Source organism: Eurytemora carolleeae, unplaced genomic scaffold (genome assembly GCF_000591075.1).
Source record: "Eurytemora carolleeae unplaced genomic scaffold, Eaff_2.0 scaffold163, whole genome shotgun sequence".
NCBI lineage: Eukaryota > Metazoa > Arthropoda > Copepoda > Calanoida > Temoridae > Eurytemora > Eurytemora carolleeae.
Genome location: NW_019396644.1, coordinates 209641 through 230671, shown reverse-complemented (window position 1 = coordinate 230671; position 21031 = coordinate 209641). Strand labels below are relative to the sequence as shown.

Here is a 21031-nt window from a genome sequence, read left to right as displayed (position 1 = left end):
GGGAGTCCTAAGACGCTTTTTTATACATTAAAACTTCTGAAAAGAGTGACAATTAAATGTTAAGGAAAGTCACTAATTCTTTATATGAAAATATTCTTTGCTTAACTTTGAAGTGGTTCACAATTAATAAAAGTGTTTATATTCCGTTGTCGGAGAACAAAGAGAAGCGGGCTGAAATTGTTTGGTTTGGTTTCTCGTCTCCGAGAGGAGCTTTTAGGTTGAAGACGACATTACATGGAGGGGGGGGGGTTCTTGAAGTTAATGGTTGACAACAATGTAATTTACTATGGGGCCTCAATATTTGCTACAGGCTTTACTGGATTTTCATAAAAGTCTTTCTATTTAAATCAAATTTAATCTTAATAATATAGATCAATATGATTTACGAAGTACTTTAAAGAGACTGTATGGTTCGAGAAATTGTAGATATGACTAAAGATCAACCTTAGTTAAAATCCATTTAAATAATCTTACTTTAAAACATGGCCGGGACCAAAGAAAATATCGATTTTTTTATGTTTTTGATTGGTTTAAAATGATCTTGAGTCTAGTAATTTAACTGTGACACTAAGCCTCCATTTTCAAACCAGATAAATTTAGAATTAAAAGTTACTAAATTAAACAATTTGACCTTTTAAGTATGTACAAAAATTGTAACTTTTTTTGCATTTTCCCCCCTTTATAAGCTAGCCCAGGTGCAAGGCCCAAACTGGAGATATATTTTTGAAATACTAGTATATTTTTATTTATTTTGCTTGCTATTTAGTTTGCTTTTTTCCCTCTCGGAAGTAATATTTAAAACTGGATGAGTTGCAAGGTTACTAAGTCGTGTTGGCAAGTCCGGGACGATACATTTTTTATGAATGAACCTATTTACGTTTATGAAGAAAAGACACCTAACATTTTTTTTCATAATATCCAACTTCAGAACATTTAATTTCAAAACAACAAACATTTTTTTCGCAATGTTAACAGAATGTTTGTTTGATATCCTAACCATTCTGCTCGAAATTTATAAATGATTTAGGTAGTTCGATATTTCAATCAAAATATTAGTTTTTCATGTAACCAGATTCTGGTCATAACTATTTAGCTATTATATTAGTATTTAATTTACTGCAGGAATGTCATAGTATGACGGATTATTGAATTGATCTGGTGTATATATATTATATATATACTTCTTATTAGTATTACTCAGTGTATTGCCTCTAGCTAGATATCAATCAAAATATTAGCGTAATTAGTAATTTACTCTCATTTATTTGTATTTAATTTCCCGTATATATTCTAGTTGTACTGGTAGGAGTTCATAACGGCGCGGACCGATCATCCAGCCAGAAGCGGCTGGAACGTATTTGACTGGATTGTCTGAGCCGGTACGACTAGAATAGCAACTACCTGAAGCTGGAAATAATACTGACCAGTACTACTTGAACTGCAGGTGGGAATATTCAAGGCTGAGAGAGACGGGACGGGACAGAATATCCGGGAGCCGAGAAGTCACCGGAACCCAGAGTAAACAAACTAATACTCTTTCAGTTTTACTCCTTCAGCTTCATAGAATGGAATCATGAAAATCCTTCGAACAAATCGGCATACTTTTAGGAAACAAAATTTGGCTTTTTTTACAATTCTTTTTTACAACACATGTGGGTCTTAAACAACACAAGGATATGCATATTTTATTTGATCAATATTTAAAGCTAAATTTTGTTGTCTTAGAAACTTTATTAGTGAATATATAACCGGTTTTCACCGGCATCGACGAAAACTGGTTTGTCGAAGTGCTCAGCTAGTCGTGACGGTCAGCTTGCTAGGCCTGCTTACCATTCATTTAGTACAGTACACAAATATAGAAGAATTATCAACAGGTGATTTATGAACTTTCTTCTTCCAATATAACTTAAAGATATTATGTCATGTTTTTTTTTCTTCAAAATGAATATTTTTGGGTCAAAAGTCCTAAGATAAATAAATCAGGTGAATGGGAGCTATAAGAACAGTGAGAGGAAAAGTTATTCAAGTAAGATAATGAATATATTTCATATTGTATGATTAAAATTAATAACAGTTAGACAACCATAATTCTACAATTTTCTGGCTACCCCTGTATCATTCTTTTCATCCTTTGCTAAATTAGGATAATCAGTTTATCCTCTTGTTGAATAGAATCCTCAATATTGATAAAATAATATGGATATCTCCATCATTTCTCTACAGCCAAAGGTTTAAAGGCTGCCAGTGCCACGATCAATAGAGCATTTAACTCTTTAAATTACGTCAACAGTCACTTTTTTACCCAGATATCTGAACATTCGCTTTAAACCAGATATCTGAACATTCCCTTTAAACCAGATATCTGAACATTCTCTTTAAACCAGATATCTGAACATTCCCTTTAAACCAGATATCTGAACATTCTCTTTAAACCAGATATCTGAACATTCCCTTTAAACCAGATATCTGAACATTCCCTTTAAACCAGATATCTGAACATTCTCTTTAAACCAGATATCTGAACATTCCCTTTAAACCAGATATCTGAACATTCCCTTTAAACCAGATATCTGAACATTCTCTTTAAACCAGATATCTGAACATTCCCTTTAAACCAGATATCTGAACATTCCCTTTAAAACACCGACAGAAATGAGGACATATATGTGTAGAGGGGAAGTAACCTTAATTACAGGAAGCCGATGTGCAAGTACTTCGATGAACTTGTTTTTTTGTTGTTTTTGCTTTGCGGCAGGGAGAGGGGGGGGGTCTTGAAGACTGGAGCAAATTCATTTTCATGGAATTTATTAATTCCCCTCGAGTAGAACAGAAGGCCCAGGGCTGTCCTAAAATATTTAACATATTTTTAGGGTGGAAAAATATCAGTAAAAAATTCTGTTGTTTCAGTAAACGTCATTATTCAAGCAACGAAGGACGAAGATTTGTTTGTTTGTTTTAGAGTCGCTCATAAGTTTTTAAAAGCTAAAATAATAAAAAGCCTATTCAAAATGCCCATCAATCAAAAAGAATTATGTATTTTTTTAACCATTTTTGTTCCACCCTCCAGGTTAGAGAAAGGTTAATTAATTCCTGTATATGTTATCAGTGTGTTCAAAGCTTTAAAATACACATTTTCAAATTCTCTCTACACACAAGTAACATTTTTTTTCTTAAAACGCATTTTAAATCAATTCTCTTAACACACATTTTAAACAAGTTCTCTAAACACATATCTTAAACATATTCTCTTAAGTTACATTTTATACAAATGAAAGAAAAGAAAAGAATAAGATAAGGGATCAAGGAAGAACGGAAAAGAATTAAGAAAAGGGAAAGGAAGAAAGGAAAAGAATAAGATAAGGAAAAGGAAGAAAGGAAAAGAATAAGAAAAGGGAAAGGAAGAACAGGGATCATGATAAGTAAAGGTATATCCCTGTTAATCCCTTGTGAAAAGAATGGATTGAAAAGCTTCTAAATATTTATATCAAAAACAAATGTTAGCAATAAGATTTTAAGACTGTAGAATGGTTTATGAGCTGAAGGGCCGACGGATAAATAATTAAGTCCAAGGAACAATACCCAGGCTCGGAGTATACGCAGCAGGGTGGGCAGAAAATACATTTTTACACTTTTGGAGTTTTTTTACGACCTGTAAACGAACAAATCTGAAAACTTGGAAAAAGGATTTCTAGAACATTGAGTACACACGGAAGGTGATAAATGCTGATTTTTTCTACGATTTTGAGGAATTTGACTGTTTAATGAAGAAAAAAACATCGGCATTTTTATTGAAGGGAAAAACAATAGAGTTATGAGAAACATAGTTCTTTTGTTAATTTCAGAAAACTTGATGAAAACTAGACGGAAACTAGACGGAAACTAGATGAAAACTAGACGGAAACTAGATTTAAACCAGACGGACACTAGATGAAAACTAGAAGGAAACTAGATGAAAACTAGACGGAAACTAGATGAAAACTAGACGGAAACTGGATGAAAACTAGACGGAAACTAGATGAAAACTAGACGGAAACTAAATGAAAACTAGACGGAAACTAGATGAAAACTAGAGGGAAACTAGATGAAAACTAAACGGAAAACAGACGGAAACTAGATGAAAACTAGACGGAAACTAGATGAAAACTAGACGGAAACTAGACGGAAACTAGACGGAAACTAGACGGAAACTAGACGGAAACTAGATGAAAACTAGACGGAAAATAGACGGAAACTAGATGAAAACTAGACGGGAACTAGACGGAAACTAGACGGAAACTAGACGGAAACTAGACGGAAACTAGACGGAAACTAGATGAAAACTAGACGGAAACTAGATAAAAACTAGAAGGAAACTAGATGAAAACTAGACGGAAACTAGATTAAAACTAGACGGAAACTAAATGAAAACTAGACGGAAACTGGATGAAAACTAGACGGAAACTAGATGAAAGCTAGAAGGAAACTAGATGAAAACTAGACGGAAACTAGACGGAAACTAGATAAAACTAGACGGAAACTAGACGGAAACTAGACGGAAACTAGGCGGAAACTAGACGGAAACTAGACGGAGACTAGACGGAAACTAAATGAAAACTAGACGGAAACTAGATGAAAACTAGACGGAAACTAGATGAAAACTAGAAGAAAACTAGATGTAAACTGATGAAAACTAGACGGAAACTAGATGAAAACTAGACGGAAACTAGATGAAAACTAGACGGAAACTAGATGAAAACTAGACGGAAACTAGATGAAAACTAGACGGAAACTAGATGAAAACTAGACGGAAACTAGATATTCAACAATTTTTCGAATTAATAGGACTGTAAGCGTAATATCTTAAGTGATCCTACGTCCATGCCTGATTCACGGTGGTAATTTTTAAAGCTTTCCCTATTCAATTATGAATTAGATATCCAAGCTTTTTTGTCTCTATTTTCCTATTCAATTATGAATTAGATATCCAAGCTTTTGTTTGTCTCTATTTTCCTATTCAATTTTGAATTAGATATCCAAACTTTTGTTGGTCTCTATTTTCCTATTCAATTATGAATTAGATATCCAAGCTTTTGTTTGTCTCTATTTTCCTTGATCAATTATGAATTAGATATCCAAGCTTTTGTTTGTCTCTATTTTCACATCGGGCATTGTGTCTTTGCATAGAGGGTCACTTGAAATTAGGCTTACAGTCCCTTTAAGCTGATTTATAAATCTGATTGCAAATAATGTTTTTTTTTCTGTAATTCTCCGGTTTTGAAATGATAGCGAACACATTACCAAAATTATTAATTTTCCCTTAAAAAACACTTTTCTTCTAATTTGTTCAATACTAAACCTCTCATAATATAAGTGTTAAATTAGTTGATATATGATAAATCCCTGGCTTTTTAACAAAAATATTTCCCAAGGGAAGAATCGAATTTTAGGTTTATGAATTAAAAATAAACCAGGAAGGATTAATCTTCTACTCTTAGAGTATACATAATACAGAGGGATGAATTTTCTACTTTTAGAGTATACATAATACAGAGGGATTACTCTTCTACTCTTAGAGTATACATAATACAGAGGGATTAATCTTCTACTCTTAGAGTATACATAATACAGAGGGATTACTCTTCTACTCTTAGAGTATACATAATACAGTTATCTGTTCTATACTCTAGCTTGCATCTTGAAATCTGTCTATCCCTCTGTATATTATATACTCTGAGCTTGCTTATTAAAATATTTCTTTTCTGCTGTATATTATATACTCTGAGCTTTCATCTTTAAATATGTCTATCCCTCTGTATATTATATACTCTGAGCTTGTATCTAATTATCTTTTATTTTGTATTCCTAGATGTAGATTCACGAGTCTTGGATGGAAGAGAAAAACAAGTTTTGAGAATAGAAAATTATGAAAGAGAAGAAGAGGAAAAAGAAGAGCTGGAAAGTGAAGAAGGGGAAAGGAAAAGGAGAGGAGGTGAAGGAGAAAGAGGAGAGGGAAGAAGAAGAGGTCGTCTTTCCAACCAGCTTAAATTACAAGAGCTTACACAAACAAATATAAACATAAGGAATCAATCGATCAATCAATCTGTCAGCTTATTAACTAAAATTAATCAAATTCTTGACTTTCTGTTTAAACATTAGAGTAAAAAATATTAGTTGTTTAATTTTTAATATTTTTTTTAACTTTTGACTTCAATATAGAGTCAACATATATTTGGTATGTGACGGTGAATATATTCATGGTCACTTTACTTAACGTTCATCATTTCTTACTGTCAACCCTCCCCCTTCCCCCCCCCTCATCCTCCTTCTTGAATATTGATTGATTGATTGATGAATAGGGTAGTGTCAAGTAAAGATAGGGTATCCGTCTCAGTAGATAATACTTTGGTGAGTTATGCATTATTCATTAGGGTCCAGTTCTTTATACAGTAGGGATAGATAGAGTAATAGATAGATAGGTAGTTAGATGGTAGATAGATAGATACATAGATAGAAGGATAGATAGATAGATAGATAGATGAATCATGGATAGATAGAGAGATAGATAGATAGAAAGACTGATGAATGATGGATAGATGAAATGGATTGAAGATGGATTCAAATTAAAGGGATTGATTAAGTTTTAGAAAAAGTGAATATAGAATAGAATATAGATGAATATATAGAATATAGAATAGAATATAGATGAATATATAGAATATAGAATAGAATATATATGAATATATAGAATATAGAATAGAATATAGATAAATATATAGAATATAGAATAGAATATAGATGAATAAATAACAATCAAAGTTTAATAAAAAGAGTTAATCTAATGACTGAATTAAATGAATGAAAAAAAGCCAATTATAAAAATTAAACCTAGACTAAGATGATTATGGTTGATTTCTAAAGTGGTCCAAGGCTAACTAACCTGGTTTTTACACTTGTATGAGAACCAGTTATAGACAGAAAAGGGAAAGACTACTTTTGTATTTCAATAAAACTATAAGATGTCTAGTGAGCTTCGCTTCTTTTTCTCATCCCATCAAATAGATTTTTTCGATAACTTCAATATTGAAAATTGGAATCTATTTGAAAAGTCAATGATCAGCAAATTATAAAAATTTAGTTGAAAAAAACAAATTTAAAAAAGCATGATTTATCAGATTTTAATCTTTATTAAGACAAACAAAAAATAGTCCTTTTTTAAGTTTTGTGGTTTTAAATCAGGATCTAAATTTATTTTTAAGAAACTTTAAACAGAAAACTTCGTAATATTGAGTTTCGCGGCAGCTTCCAGCTGAAATCTTTTCATTCATAATTTACATGATACAATTTACTGCAAATAAGTAAATTTGGCATCAGATTGTTTCAATAATAACTTCTATTATTGAAGAAGAATTATTAAGAATAAAAAGTGTTTTGAATTTATAATATAAGTCCGGATTAACTTAAACTAGAGGAGCTACGAGGTCCCTAATTCGTACCAGAAATGTCGCATAGATTTAAACATCTTCTAGCTTCTGTCTAGTTCAGTGTTTATTCTCAATGAATAACCCTGTATTTTATGTACATTGTACATTGCAAAAANCCCCCCCTCACCTCTCCTCATTTACTTCTTATAGACCACTCCCCCCGTTATTCTTGCATTTAATATATCTTTTCTTTCTTCACCATTAACTTAAAGATGTCTGAAAAATAAATTCGAATTTTTTTTATAAAAATTTAATAAATATATTGTATACGTTCCCTAATGGGGCCCATGGCACACCAAGGGGGTAGGCCGTTGGGAATAAAAAAATTTGAGACTTTTTTTTGGGACCCTCTGTATTTTCGAGTGTATCAGTGAAAGCACTTTAATCTTTACCCCTGGGAAAACCGAGAATACAGAGAATAAAACCCCTCTTGAAAATAAATCAAAAATAATTTATTAACTTAATCTTTTCTACAAGTTTACAAAAGTAAAAGAGGAATTGTAAGTTTCAATAATCGCTAAGAAATGAATATATTTATTTTTCCCTTAAAATACAACATCTTAATGGATTTGCGTCTTTGCTGCAAAATTAAATTTTCTCATCCTATATCTTTGCAACCTGATGGTGTAAACCTTTGATATTTAAAGCATGGGTTATTTGATATAACAGAATTAACGGTTTGAAATATCTAAGGTCTACGAAATTGGGTTGCAATGATTAGAAAATCAGATTTTGTGGCAAAGATTAAATTCCATTACAATGATTAATATTTAGTAAGTTTATCTTCTAACTGCAGGTAATGAGAGGGACAATGAAAAGCAATAAACGAAGTGTGCAATTCCTGACACTTTCAATTTGTTAATTTTATATGCAAATATAAATATTATTTACACCCCCTTACTAACCAATATCTTCTTAGTTACTCACTTCCTTACTTACTTACTCCCTTCCTTTCTTCCTCACTTCCGGCTTACTTTACTCCCCTACTCACTTATTTACTCATTTCCTTACTCACTTACTTAATTGTTTTCTTCACTTCCTTGCTTGCTATCTTCCTTACTCACTTACTGACTCCCTAACTTTCTGTATTCCTTACTCACTTTCTCACTTTCTTACTTACTATCGTCCTTACTCACTTACTTACTCACTTAATCACTCACTCAATGACTTCCTTTCTACATACTTACTCCCTTCCTCACTTGCTTAATTATTTACATATGTATATGCTATACTACACTTAATAACAAAACAATTTTATGTTTGCAAGAACAAACTATAATCTCCAAACTGTGAAGTTTATCAGATCGAATATTTCTGAAAATTGCTGCAAAAATCAAAATTCAGGAACGCCATGGTGTTTCTGAGAACCACAGCGCCTTAAAATAAACTTGAACCAGTTTCTGGATTCATTTCTAGCTAAATCAACTTCATTTGGAGAAAACACCCTAAAACATGACAATACTAAAAAAAGCTATAGTAAGCACATAAAATCAATAGTTCTAATAATAATTCGAAATAAAAATATGGAACCATCAACAATTCTTAAAACATCTGAGGCCGGATTTAATGAATGGAAGAAGTAGTTGATGTAGAAAAGGATAGTTTAACTACATCTTTAAAAGCACTTCAACTGGCTTTACCTAGCTCAACTGTTTCTCCTTATTCATACATCTCGATCTCCGTAATAAAACAAATCTGAAAAAGCCATATTAATCCCACCATAAACTCCGGTAAGTACCGGGCCGGCAGCGGGCAGCAAGCTGTACAGTATAAACACAGTCTGTAAGAAGCAAAACTGGACAGAACACCAAATGAATCATCCCCTTCTAATGAAATTCATTTGATCCAGAACATTTCTTAAATAGATTTTAGATTTCAAATCCTGAACCCTGATGAGTCTAAAATGTTAAATATTTGCTAAAAATTTATTTTTAAGAAACTTTAAACAGAAAACTTCGTAATATTGAGTTTCGCGGCAGCTTCCAGCTGAAATCTTTTCATTCATAATTTACATGATACAATTTACTGCAAATAAGTAAATTTGGCATCAGATTGTTTCAATAATAACTTCTATTATTGAAGAAGAATTATTAAGAATAAAAAGTGTTTTGAATTTATAATCTAAGTCCGGATTAACTTAAACTAGAGGAGCTACGAGGTCCCTAATTCGTACCAGAAATGTCGCATAGATTTAAACATCTTCTAGCTTCTGTCTAGTTCAGTGTTTATTCTCAATGAATAACCCTGTATTTTATGTACATTGTACATTGCAAAAAAATGACACAAAAAACTGGAAAACAAATAAAAGTTACGTGCACGTGTTTAGAAGAATGATTGTTTCAATATTTGGTTATAACATGAAACCAACTCGAAATGTCAGGTTTATGTGTTTTCGTAAAACCAGTTTATACAAAAAATATTAACAATCACTCACTTTTCGCCAAGTCCTAATTAACTCTATCTTTTTTTAAGAAAAGAAATTTGTGAACTCCAAAATACTTATATTCTGTTAATTTTATGTCAACCACGAGTTTTTTGAACATCCTTCTTGTTATGGGTGCATTGTTTAAAAGTTTTCATGAAGTTAGTTGTCTCAAAAAGATTTTATCACGCGTGGGAACATATTTCGCAAAGCTCACAATCTCAATTGCGCATTTTAAACAAATTGCACATAAAAGTTTAAACCTGGTTAAAACTGTGACTAGAAAGATGTTGGAAAACTAAAATTTGGAAGAGACAACATTTTTTTTCATTTTAAATAAATAAAGTTAATGTAAAAATGTTAACAGAAAATTTTACTTTGACTTCTTGAAAATTTTTAAATTTGATTTTGAAAATATTTAAACTCTTTTATCTTATGACAGATGTCAACTCGGGAACAGTTATTTTCAAAAGTTCTTTTAACATTTATTCCATTATCTTTTGCCAGGGAACCTCTTCATATTTGCTGTCTGTGCCTTTTAAAGTAAGTGTGCCCGCAAATTTAAAGGGGTAGGATGTGCCAGAATTCTAGAGTCTAGAGTCAGTCTAGAGTCAGTCTAAAGTCAGTTTGTATGTACAGATTGTACTAGACCATATTGGATCGTTAATGACTGTAAATTACGATTTTTGGAACTGATCAGAAAACTTAAGGATAAAAGAATCAGCTTTTGAAAAAATGTGTAAGGTCAGTATAAAAATTCACTTGTAAAAAATACTAGGCTATTCGAGTATTTTAGCGTTAAATCTTGGAGATACTCCAATATGATATAGTACGCTCTGTATATACTGTACAACTTGCTCTAGTTAAATCTTGGAGATACTCCAATATGATATAGTACGCTCTGTATTATAATAGATAGATAGAGAGCAACATGGATGAGAGTCACAGGAAGAAAAATATTTTGGTTAAGTTTTTACGGTACATTTTATCGCTCTATATATCTAGGTTTATTACTTAATCACGTGCTTTAATGAATTTTACATTTTACAACCAATCTGGACTTTAAGTGTTTTACACAAAGAATAGAAGAATATGAAGATGAATTAATGAATAGATACATATAAAGATGAATTAATGAATAGATACATATAAAGATGAATTGATGAATAGATAAATATAAAGATAAATTAATGAATAGATACATATAAAGATGAATTAATGAATAGATTCATATAAAGATGAATAAATGAATAGATACAGATAAAGCTGAATTAATTGATAGATACATATAAAGATTAATTAATTAATAGATACATATAAAGATGAATTAATGAATAGATACATATAAAGATGAATTAATGATTAGATACATATAAAGATAAATTAATGAATAGATACATATAAAGATGAATTAAAGAATAGATTCATATAAACATGAATTAATGAATAGATACATATAAACATGAATTAATAATTAGATACATATAAAGATAAATTAATGAATAGATACAGATAAAGATAAATTAATGAATAAATAAGTAAATGAAAACTTAAACAGATAAATATCTAAATTAATAAATACATTGAAGAAATAAATAAATAAAAAATAAATAAATGAATACCGGAAGAAATGAAGAAATGAATTGCTGAATATAAAATAAATGAATAAATGAAACAATGAATAAATAAATAAATGAAATGAATATAAACACAATGAATAAATGAATGAATGAATAAATAAAAAATGAGCTACTCTAGATGTATGAGGACCATGATGATGTTGGAGGGCGAGGTATTCATGTTCTTGTTCTCCACCAAGGAACAGGAGCTCTCATGGCAAGCAGGTCATTATTATTAACTTATTTTCGATTCGAACCTGAAACATTTACTTACAAAGTTTTACTCCTGAAACATTTAAGATTTACTGATTATTTTCTTCGTTTATTGTGAGAGGAAAAAACGTGTTTATGCTGGTGGTCTAGTTTCTAGTTTCTAGTTTCTAGTTTCTAGTTTCTAGTTTCTAGTATCTAGTTTCTAGTTTCTAGTTTCTAGTTTCTAGTTTCTAGTTTCTAGTTTCTAGTTTCTAGTTTCTAGTTTCTAGTTTCTGTGTTAACCTTTTTGGCAGTAAAGATGTTGCTTTCCAAGTCTCATTTTTTCTTTGTAAATAAAAAAACTAAAAGTTTCCCGAATTTTCTGTTTTCATTTGTAGATTTACAAAATATATGATAAAAAATATTTGTCTATTTGACCTGCCGGCCCTAATCCTTCTATGGGTCGTCGGAAAATGTATACCCAAATAGTTCTGCTGTTGACGTTTATTGGATACAAACTAACATACAAAACAATACATTTATAGAAGATGAAGTATTTTCCTACTGTTAGTTCTATTACTCTATAAACATGCATTTTCTTACTTATATAATGTCTCATTTGTACAGGGTGTTCCACATCAAATTAGACCGCGTCAATGGGTCTAAATTACGATTTGGTGGACAAATTAGAAAATGAATCATTTTGAAAAATTTAATAAGGCTAATAGAAAATTTTTTTTCAGAAAATGCTAGATTTTTTTAGTGTTATGTGCGTATTTTGGCGTTAAAGATTGAAGATAATCTAATATGATATGAGACGCTCTCTATTTAGAAAGCTAAAATTGACTTAAAGTTGTTGAACAAACGTTGACTTTTAAAATCTCTCTTTCGTAAATTATTCTAAACAATTCATTTTACAAAAGCAATAAAATAAAGTATAAAAAAATAAAGGTAATGTTCCTTAAGAAAAGTTTACAAACTGTTTTTCCTTTGTGCCTTGTTCATAATTACAAGTAATGAAGAGTGCGTAAAAGTCTTTACATCTATCTTTTATTTTCTATTTCAATATTTTTTCCTTAATCTTTTATTTATTCGTTTCGAAAATCATTTGAATTTATTCTAACTTTCTCTTTTAGTAAATAATTTTGTTTGTTTTAAAAGTTAACTCTTATTCCTCCAAAGGTTGCATTTAATAAATGGCAAGAATAGTTTAACTAGGGTAGTACACTCTCGTGACCTCGTCCACACTTGAAGGATAGTTCAACTATCTTTGCCTAGTTCAATTACCTCAGTTTTCAATTTCATTTTGTTTGTTAATAAAATAAGTTGTTATTATTTTCCAGAGTGTTTGATACCTACTCTCCTCGGGAAGATGAAGCATTAACATTATTCGTCAATATGGTGGCCGACGGACGAATATTCGTGCTAGCCATCAAAGACGAGGGAACCTTCCAGCTGAAAGCGGCTGGCCGCCGATTATTCCGAGAGCTGGGTTCAGTAGAGATGGAACGGGTTGGGTGGAGGGATATGTGGGGAATGATCTGTATAAAAGGAGTAGGATTGATTAGTGAAGGATATTCTAAATCTCCTGATTTCGCCTCCTGGGGCGAGGAGTTGGTGGTTCAAGGCGAGTTGGAGCTAGAAGGCGAACCGGAAACTACCTGCTGGGCTGAGGAAAGGCGGAGAGAGTTCTGTGATAGGATTGAAGGATATGGATCAGTTTGTAGTTGTGATAATCCTGCTCCAATCGTCTTTAATCCTCTTCCGGCGATTAACAATCAAATTCATAATATACCTGTTGCCATTATCGCCTCTAATCGCCCCCACTACCTCCATAGAATGCTCCAGTCGCTTTTGTCGGCGCGAGGTGCTGATCCCGAAATGATTGTCGTCTTCATTGACGGGTTCTTTGAGGAAACGCTAGCAGTGGCTAAACTGTTTGGATTACGAGGTGTCCAACATGCTCCAGTAGGAACAGGAACCTCTAGAATATCTCAGCATTACAAGATCTCCCTCTCCGCCATATTCTCCATGTACCCAAGAGCACCCCACGCCATTGTGCTGGAGGAGGACCTGGACGTGTCCCCAGACTTCTTCAGCTACTTCTCCCAGACGGTTGGATTGCTGTCTCAGGATCCTAGTATCTATTGTATCTCCGCCTGGAATGATCTTGGTTATGAATACACCTCCGCCGATCCCTCCGCCTTGTACCGCGTAGAGACTATGCCAGGCCTTGGCTGGATGTTAAGCAGAAAACTGTTTGAGGTTGAGCTGGAACCGGAGTGGCCGACCCCGGATAAAACCTGGGACTGGGATATGTGGATGAGGTTGAGTGAGATCAGGAAGGGACGGGAGTGCATTATCCCTGATGTGTCGAGAACCTTTCATTTTGGTTCCTCAGGGGTTAACATGAACTCATACTTTCATGATGTTTACTTCAGTAAACACTCCTTCAACACCCTCCCTGACGTGGAACTAGTCGGGGTTGATAGTTTAGTCCGTGACGAGTATGAATCATTACTCCGGTATGAACTAGAGCGTGCTGTAGCTGTAGACTACTCCCCCTGCCACGGGATGTACAAGGAGAACGGAACCAACCCAAGGGTTCTCTTCATAGAGATGAAGCACTCGAAGGACTTCACGAGCTGGCTGGCCTTGGCCAAGTGTTTACACATCTGGGACCTCGACGCCAGGGGGTTCCATAGAGGTCTTTGGAGGCTAAATATCAATCAGACTCCATTCTTCATAGTTGGTGCTCCTTTCAGCCCATACTCGTGAGTTCATTATTATTAATATTATCATATATAACCATTATTGTTTTGTATTTTATATTATTTTCATTTTCATCATTATAATTATCATTATCATTATTATCATTATTATTATTATTATTATTATCATTATTATTATTATTATTCTTTTCATTATTATTGTTATTATTAATTACATTTCTATAAACTAAATAAAAAAATATTTCAGGAAATACAAACCTCAGGATTTTGCTCCACTTCGGCTCCGAACCTGGAAACCAAAAACAAAATCTGATCCATAAACTTGAAATCTGATCCATAAACTGGAAATCTGATTCTTAAACCTGAAATCTGATCCATAAACTTGAAATCTGATCCTTAAACCTGAAATCTGATCCATAAACTGGAAATCTGATCCCTAAACCTGAAATCTGATCCCTAAACCTGAAATCTGATCCTTAAACCTGAAATCTGATCCATAAACCTGAAATCTGATCCCTAAACCTGAAATCTGATCCCTAAACCTGAAATCTGATCCCTAAACATGAAATCTGATCCCTAAACCTGAAATCTGATCCTTAAACCTGAAATCTGATTCCTAAACCTGAAGTCTGATCCCTAAACTTGAAATCTGATCCTTAAACCTGAAATCTGATCCTTAAACCTGAAATCTGATCCATAAACCTGAAATCGTTAAATCTTTTCGTCAAAATCCATAAACTTATGTATCAATCTTAAAAAAAAAGAATTGAGTTTTTGCAACAGACTCAAATGTCCTATAAATTCCTATAACTGCTGAACCTGATCGTGTAAACCTTTGATTTATCAATCTTGGGATTATTTGAACTAACAGATTAGAAAATTTTGGCAAAGATTCAATTTCTTTTGACTGAGTCCTGAATTCATGGATAAAAATCTAGTCTAGAATATACTCTAACTCCAAGTGATAAAAAAGTAGTTAAATCCCACAGTTTAGTGGAAACGCGAGATGGTAACTTTTGAAGAAATCAAGTTGTTGAACTTCATTAGTTTCCAGCTAAGGAAACTGTTTTCAACTTCAAGCACTAAACAGTCATGATTTGTTTATCAGAGCGTTTTCTTAAAGATTTTCGTTTAAACGATAAAAAAACTTAAAAGATGTTTAGCAAGTTATATAAAGCATTAAATGGGCATATTTTTACTAGTCAGTTATAATTTCTAATGATTTTTGTATGATGTACATTTGTAAATACAAACCAGCGATAAACACTTGTAAATATATTCCAATAATGTACTTATTTAAACATGAATCAACCATGTGACTTCTCTTAGATCTTAAAATCCAAAAAATCAGTTAAATTTTGAAGGGGTGATGATCCACTGTTTATCTCTGGTTTATAAGTTATGCATATTAAGTATTCACACCGTTATCCTGTTAAGTTAGTCTAATTCAAGTTTCTAAGTATGAAATTAATAGATATTGTGCTTATTATTGTTGAAAATCCTATATTTAGAGGATCCACTTTATAAGGGATTGTAGAGACACTCATGTCTATATTTCATATTTATTTTTATTACAATTAGTTCTTATTTCTAAAGGCGTGAAAGGTACTGTCGGCGTAATTTCAAGTGATCCTAAGAGGGGCATGTAAGATTCACAACGATGCTCTGATAACTGATAACGAATATATCCTTATTGGAAAATGCACATCCTTGATTATGAGGGTTAAAGCGCACTGTTCCGTTGTGAATCGACGTACCTGTTAATATAAGAGGTTCAATTGAGTTTACGTCAGCGTCCCTTTAAGTAAATAAAATTATTGTTTATACAAAGTAGAAATGTTTTTATTAACCCATGTCAGTCGTACAGCTAGTGGAAGTCTGAAAACATGAAAATTTGACCAATTCAACCCTTTCCACAAGTGATTCAACCCACCACAGTGGAATATAAAATTATGATTGAATTCTCATGTTTGATCCCTCTCTGTACAATATTATATATTTTGTGAGCTTAGCTAAATGTTTATAACCAAGGCTGTGATTTATTCATCAAAACTCATTCCGATGTAAATAAATTATTTAACACGCTTCTTTTATTAAATACTGATCAATAATTTACTCCTTCTGTCGTTGCATGTGAAACTTCCAAACTTTTTTTACTCTATGCCATTCTGGGGGACCTATGGTTCTTGGTTTTAGCGAACATGTAAATAAATATACATTTATGTATTCGCGAAGAGCTCTATTATATAGATTATCTAACATTTAAATGCTCATTTTTCATCCTAATATTTTTAGGGAGTGATTGCACCCCTCCCCCCCCCCATAGAGCCACGCTTTTTTCAACAAAAAAGTACAAATATAAGAATTTGTATAAGACGTTAATGAATGGTGTTCTAAAAAAAGTTAGCTGAATAAAGCATCAGTTATACCACTTTTATACCTCAAAATCTTGGACTTTTTAATGGCATGCAGTTGATCAAATACAGAAAAAAATTATGATTTAAATTTTTTATATTTTTTGAATACCCTGTAGAGCTAATTATAGAGGATTGGCCCGCGGAAAGGATATTTAAGCCCACACCCACAAAAACAATATTTCAATATACATGAGGTGCTTTATATAGGTCGAAAATATATAGAAAATTCAGTCGTTTAGGCCCACGGTGGTCTACGGGGGTCTATAACAATTAGGACAGTAGAAAAGGTTATAATAATAGATAAAATAAATATGTTGAAAGATTTATTATTCATAATTTATTTACTCAAGGCTAGGGGTGCAGACAGGGAAATATAATAAAAAAGAATAATTCATCAAACTTTGATTGTTTTTTAGAACAAATGTAATTAATCGTTTGTATATACAGTGATAACCAGAAAACTCTGAAATAGGAATACGACTTTATGGCAATACTTAAGTGTTTTTGATGTTGTTACAAAGCAAATAGTTTTATTAAACAATTATTAAATCACCATCAGGGAAATGTGTCTGTTTACACTGCTGTGTCTCATTTAAAGCAGAGATAAGAGAGTTACAGAGATCGATTATCAGCTAAAATATGCGATATTTTTCACAGCATGTTCTATTGTGTACAAGTACTGTACACGACCAATCAGAAGACATCTGTATTCAGGGAAATTTAAGGATCCTTTGAATAGGAAATGCAAAATCTTTAAAAATAGACAAAATTCATAAACGTTATGTTTTATGTTTAAAATTGGAGTATTTCTTTAAGAGTTGTAAAACTTAACCCCTGAATGCAACAAGTGGCCGTAAGATGTCAGCCAAAAAACATTACATTAGCAGTCTGTGTTATAGTTTGTGATTTAAGGTCATAACTTGAGTCCAAAACCAAACTTCGTCTTCCTATTTCAGATTTTTCTGGTTATCACTGTATGTTTCTAGTATGTTTAGATATACTAAACCAACCGTCATGGGATCTTCACGTGAAAAATAGTTCAGAAAACCATCTTTTTTTTTACAGTGAAAGTGTTAGTGTACTACAGTTTTTAAGAGGAATTATTATTATTTTTATTATTATCAATACGGTTAACCGCTAAGAAAATTCTCGACATTGACATTGACATGTTCTCCATGGAACTTGAGATATTAGGGCTTTTTTAGGAAACATTTGTGGTGCAAGTGACTTTTTTTCAAGATTTTTGAATAGTTCAAATATTCCACATAGAAGCTTCATATGAATAATGTTAACAAAGATATCTCCCTCAGATTAATCATGACCATTGACCACGCTACGGGGTAAGGAGGGGGGGGGGGTGTAATCACTGAATATCTCCTTCCCTTTCCAATTTTTGTTGGCCCCTTTCAGATCCTACACCCCTTATAAAACTAAAAACCACAGAGGTATGTCAATGGTTAATAGAAAGTCTGAGTTTTTATCAACCCCATGGATTCCCCCCCCCCCCTTCAAAACATTAAGTTGTGTCTATGTTTGTGACATTCTGTTTTTATCTATATTTTGTGTAAATGTGTTGAGAATTGACCTTCTTTTGAAATTCGTCTTTGAACATTTTCAATTTCCAGATTTGAGATTATAGCAATTTGCATTTACAAATTCACAATTCAATGGAACTATTCAAAACCATATTGAAAAGTTTCTGCGGAAAAATCCGTGAAATCTTGTAAATAAAGGAAATTTCTTTTCAATTCTCCAAACTATCGTTTAGACATAGTTTAGATCAATTCAAATATATTTACGTATTTAAAAAATTGTAATTCTGAATTCCTTCCCTCCCTCCATCCCCCCACTCTCTCAAACAAACAAAAAACAACTGGGGGGGGGGGGGCGTTTAAGGTGTATGAAATGGCATCTTTAAGAACTTAGGAACAACCAACTTTGAACGTCTTTCACTTAAATTAATCATTTTCGACAAAACCACAAAACCTTTTTTTGATGTTCTACGTCAAAAAATGAATGATATAGGAAATGAGACGTTGCCACAAGCTCTGATTTTCTAATCTTTATATTTTTCCAACCTTGTGTAGTACCATAGATCTTAGCTAGTTAAAACAATGAATTTGGTTGCAAAGATGTAGGAATTTGTGGCTCAATTCCTTCCATGTTGAATTTAATATTTACATGTCTTCATCTTATCAATCACAATTTTTTTTTTCTGAAAACTATAAAAAAATTGAATTTCTTTGGCTAAAATCAAAACTAGAGGATCTGCTACACTTTTTAAAAATTAGCTAATTTTGATTCATTTGAATTAGAAAGGAGACCTCAAACAGGGGCGTATTCAGGAATTTGTCCAGGGGGGGGCTTAAATTGTTTCTTTCCAGGGGGGGGGCTCAGCACCCGTTGGGGCATGAAAACCCCCTGAAATCAATAGATTTCACTGGTCCAGGGGAGGCTTAGCCCCAATAGCCCTCCCTCCCCCTGAATACGCCTCTGACCTCAAACGTTTCTGAGGTAGGAAAGATAGTCCTATCAATATTATTATCATAGTCTTTGGAGGGTTTAACATTGTTGGCACGACTAGTTGTAATTTCATAATTCTAGATTAATATCGGGAAAAAACTAAATATGAGATTTTGGTTGAGTTGGGACAGTTTTTTGGTTGAACAGATACGCAACCCACTGAATTTGAACCATCACCCTTAACTTTTAATTGGAATATTAAAATCATATTTTTAGTCTAAAATTCGTCATAAATTTAAGATTTATAGGGGCTACTGAATTTGCTATAACAACGTCTATTTCATAAAATTTCACAAATTTCAAAACTTTATAGCCTTGAACCATAGCATTTTATAGGGTGTAATTCAGGTTTTACTTGAAAATGAAGACAGAGTAGTTTAAATTAAAATTCAGAACTGTTTAAGAAAATTATACTATTTTATAACTTTTGGCTTTAAATGTTAAGAATTTCTCCTAGATGGCTAAACTAAATCAAGTATGTTTGGTGACACTGCACTGGACATTAGTATAATGTGTTATATCGGGGTGAGTTAGAATTGTATGGAGAGAGTGGTTTAAAAGAGAGAAGATAAACCCATTTTAGGGTTCTTAGAATACCTTCAAAATAGTCACGGAGAATACAAAGAAAACCTGGGGGAAAATAGAGATTGGAGGAGGGGGGGTCTTTCTCTAAGAATATACAGATATAAGGGGGTCCAGAAAGTTTTTTTTAACAATTATTATTTTGAATAAAAAATTGATTTTAAATTTCTGGGCAGAATGATTTTCGACAGTTTAGTGGGGAAAAATGAAAGAAAATAAAGCTAAATTCACTTTTTGTTATCAATAATAAAAATGTTCAAATTTGATCATCAAAAAATCTTCCCTCGCTGGGGGCACGTCAGTTGCCCCACAAAATTTGGGTCCTATCGTTTTAGCTGTTTTGACTTTTACAAACAGATAAACTAACAAACAGACAAACTAACATACAGACAAACACCCAAACAGATAAACTAACAAACAGACAAACTAACATACAGACAAACACCCAAACAGACAAACTAACAAACAGATAAACTAGCAAACAGACAAACTAACAAACAGACAAACTAACAAACAGAAAAACTAACAAACAGATAAACTAGCAAACAGACAAACTAACAAACAGACAAACTAACAAACAGACAAACTAACAAACAGACAAACTAAAAAACAGACAAACTAACAAACAGACAAACTAACAAACAGACAAACTAACAAACAGACAAACTAACAAACAGACAAAGTAATTTGTTAATTGAGTTTTCTTCAACAGTAATTTTCGTCTCAAAACCTAGTGATAAAAAATCTCAAAATTGCACAAAATCTACTGAAAATTTTATGCGCTGTAAAAAAAACTTAATTAAAAGTAATTAATATTGCACTACTATAAATATAGTGTGATTCCAAATAACCTTGAGTATAAATGCTTGAATTATGCAGTTATTAGTTTCCTTGGCAAATTAGTAATTAGTCTTGATGTGCATAATATTAATATAATGGAGGATTAATGTTCTTTATTAGCCGGGTAATTATAAAAAGATTGGGGTCCTTACAGTTCATTCCTTAACTTGCATATTTTTATTTCCTCTCTTCATACATTATACATTATATCCCCCTTTCTCTCCCCCCTTCCTTACCCTTCCCC

General features: G+C 32.4%; 1 protein-coding gene across 2 annotated transcripts in view; it reads left to right on the top strand.

Annotated features, from left to right (window-relative positions):
• LOC111706804 (protein O-linked-mannose beta-1,2-N-acetylglucosaminyltransferase 1) overlaps positions 1–16510 on the top strand; it is a 19357-nt gene extending 2847 nt beyond the window's left edge. Inside the window, exons 2-8 of one of the 2 annotated variants that reach the window (XM_023479744.1) lie at positions 1295–1608; positions 1726–1874; positions 5846–6059; positions 6336–6384; positions 11641–11726; positions 13037–14467; positions 14673–16510. In XM_023479744.1, the coding sequence (XP_023335512.1) occupies positions 1574–1608; positions 1726–1874; positions 5846–6059; positions 6336–6384; positions 11641–11726; positions 13037–14467; positions 14673–14745 (2037 nt within the window). In that variant the 5' untranslated portion in view covers positions 1295–1573 and the 3' untranslated portion in view covers positions 14746–16510. Of the gene's footprint in view, positions 1–1294; positions 1609–1725; positions 1875–1977; positions 2027–5845; positions 6060–6335; positions 6385–11640; positions 11727–13036; positions 14468–14672 lie in introns of those variants that run through there. The other variant, XM_023479746.1, reaches the window with a different exon arrangement.
• The last annotated feature ends 4521 nt before the right edge of the window (positions 16511–21031 follow it).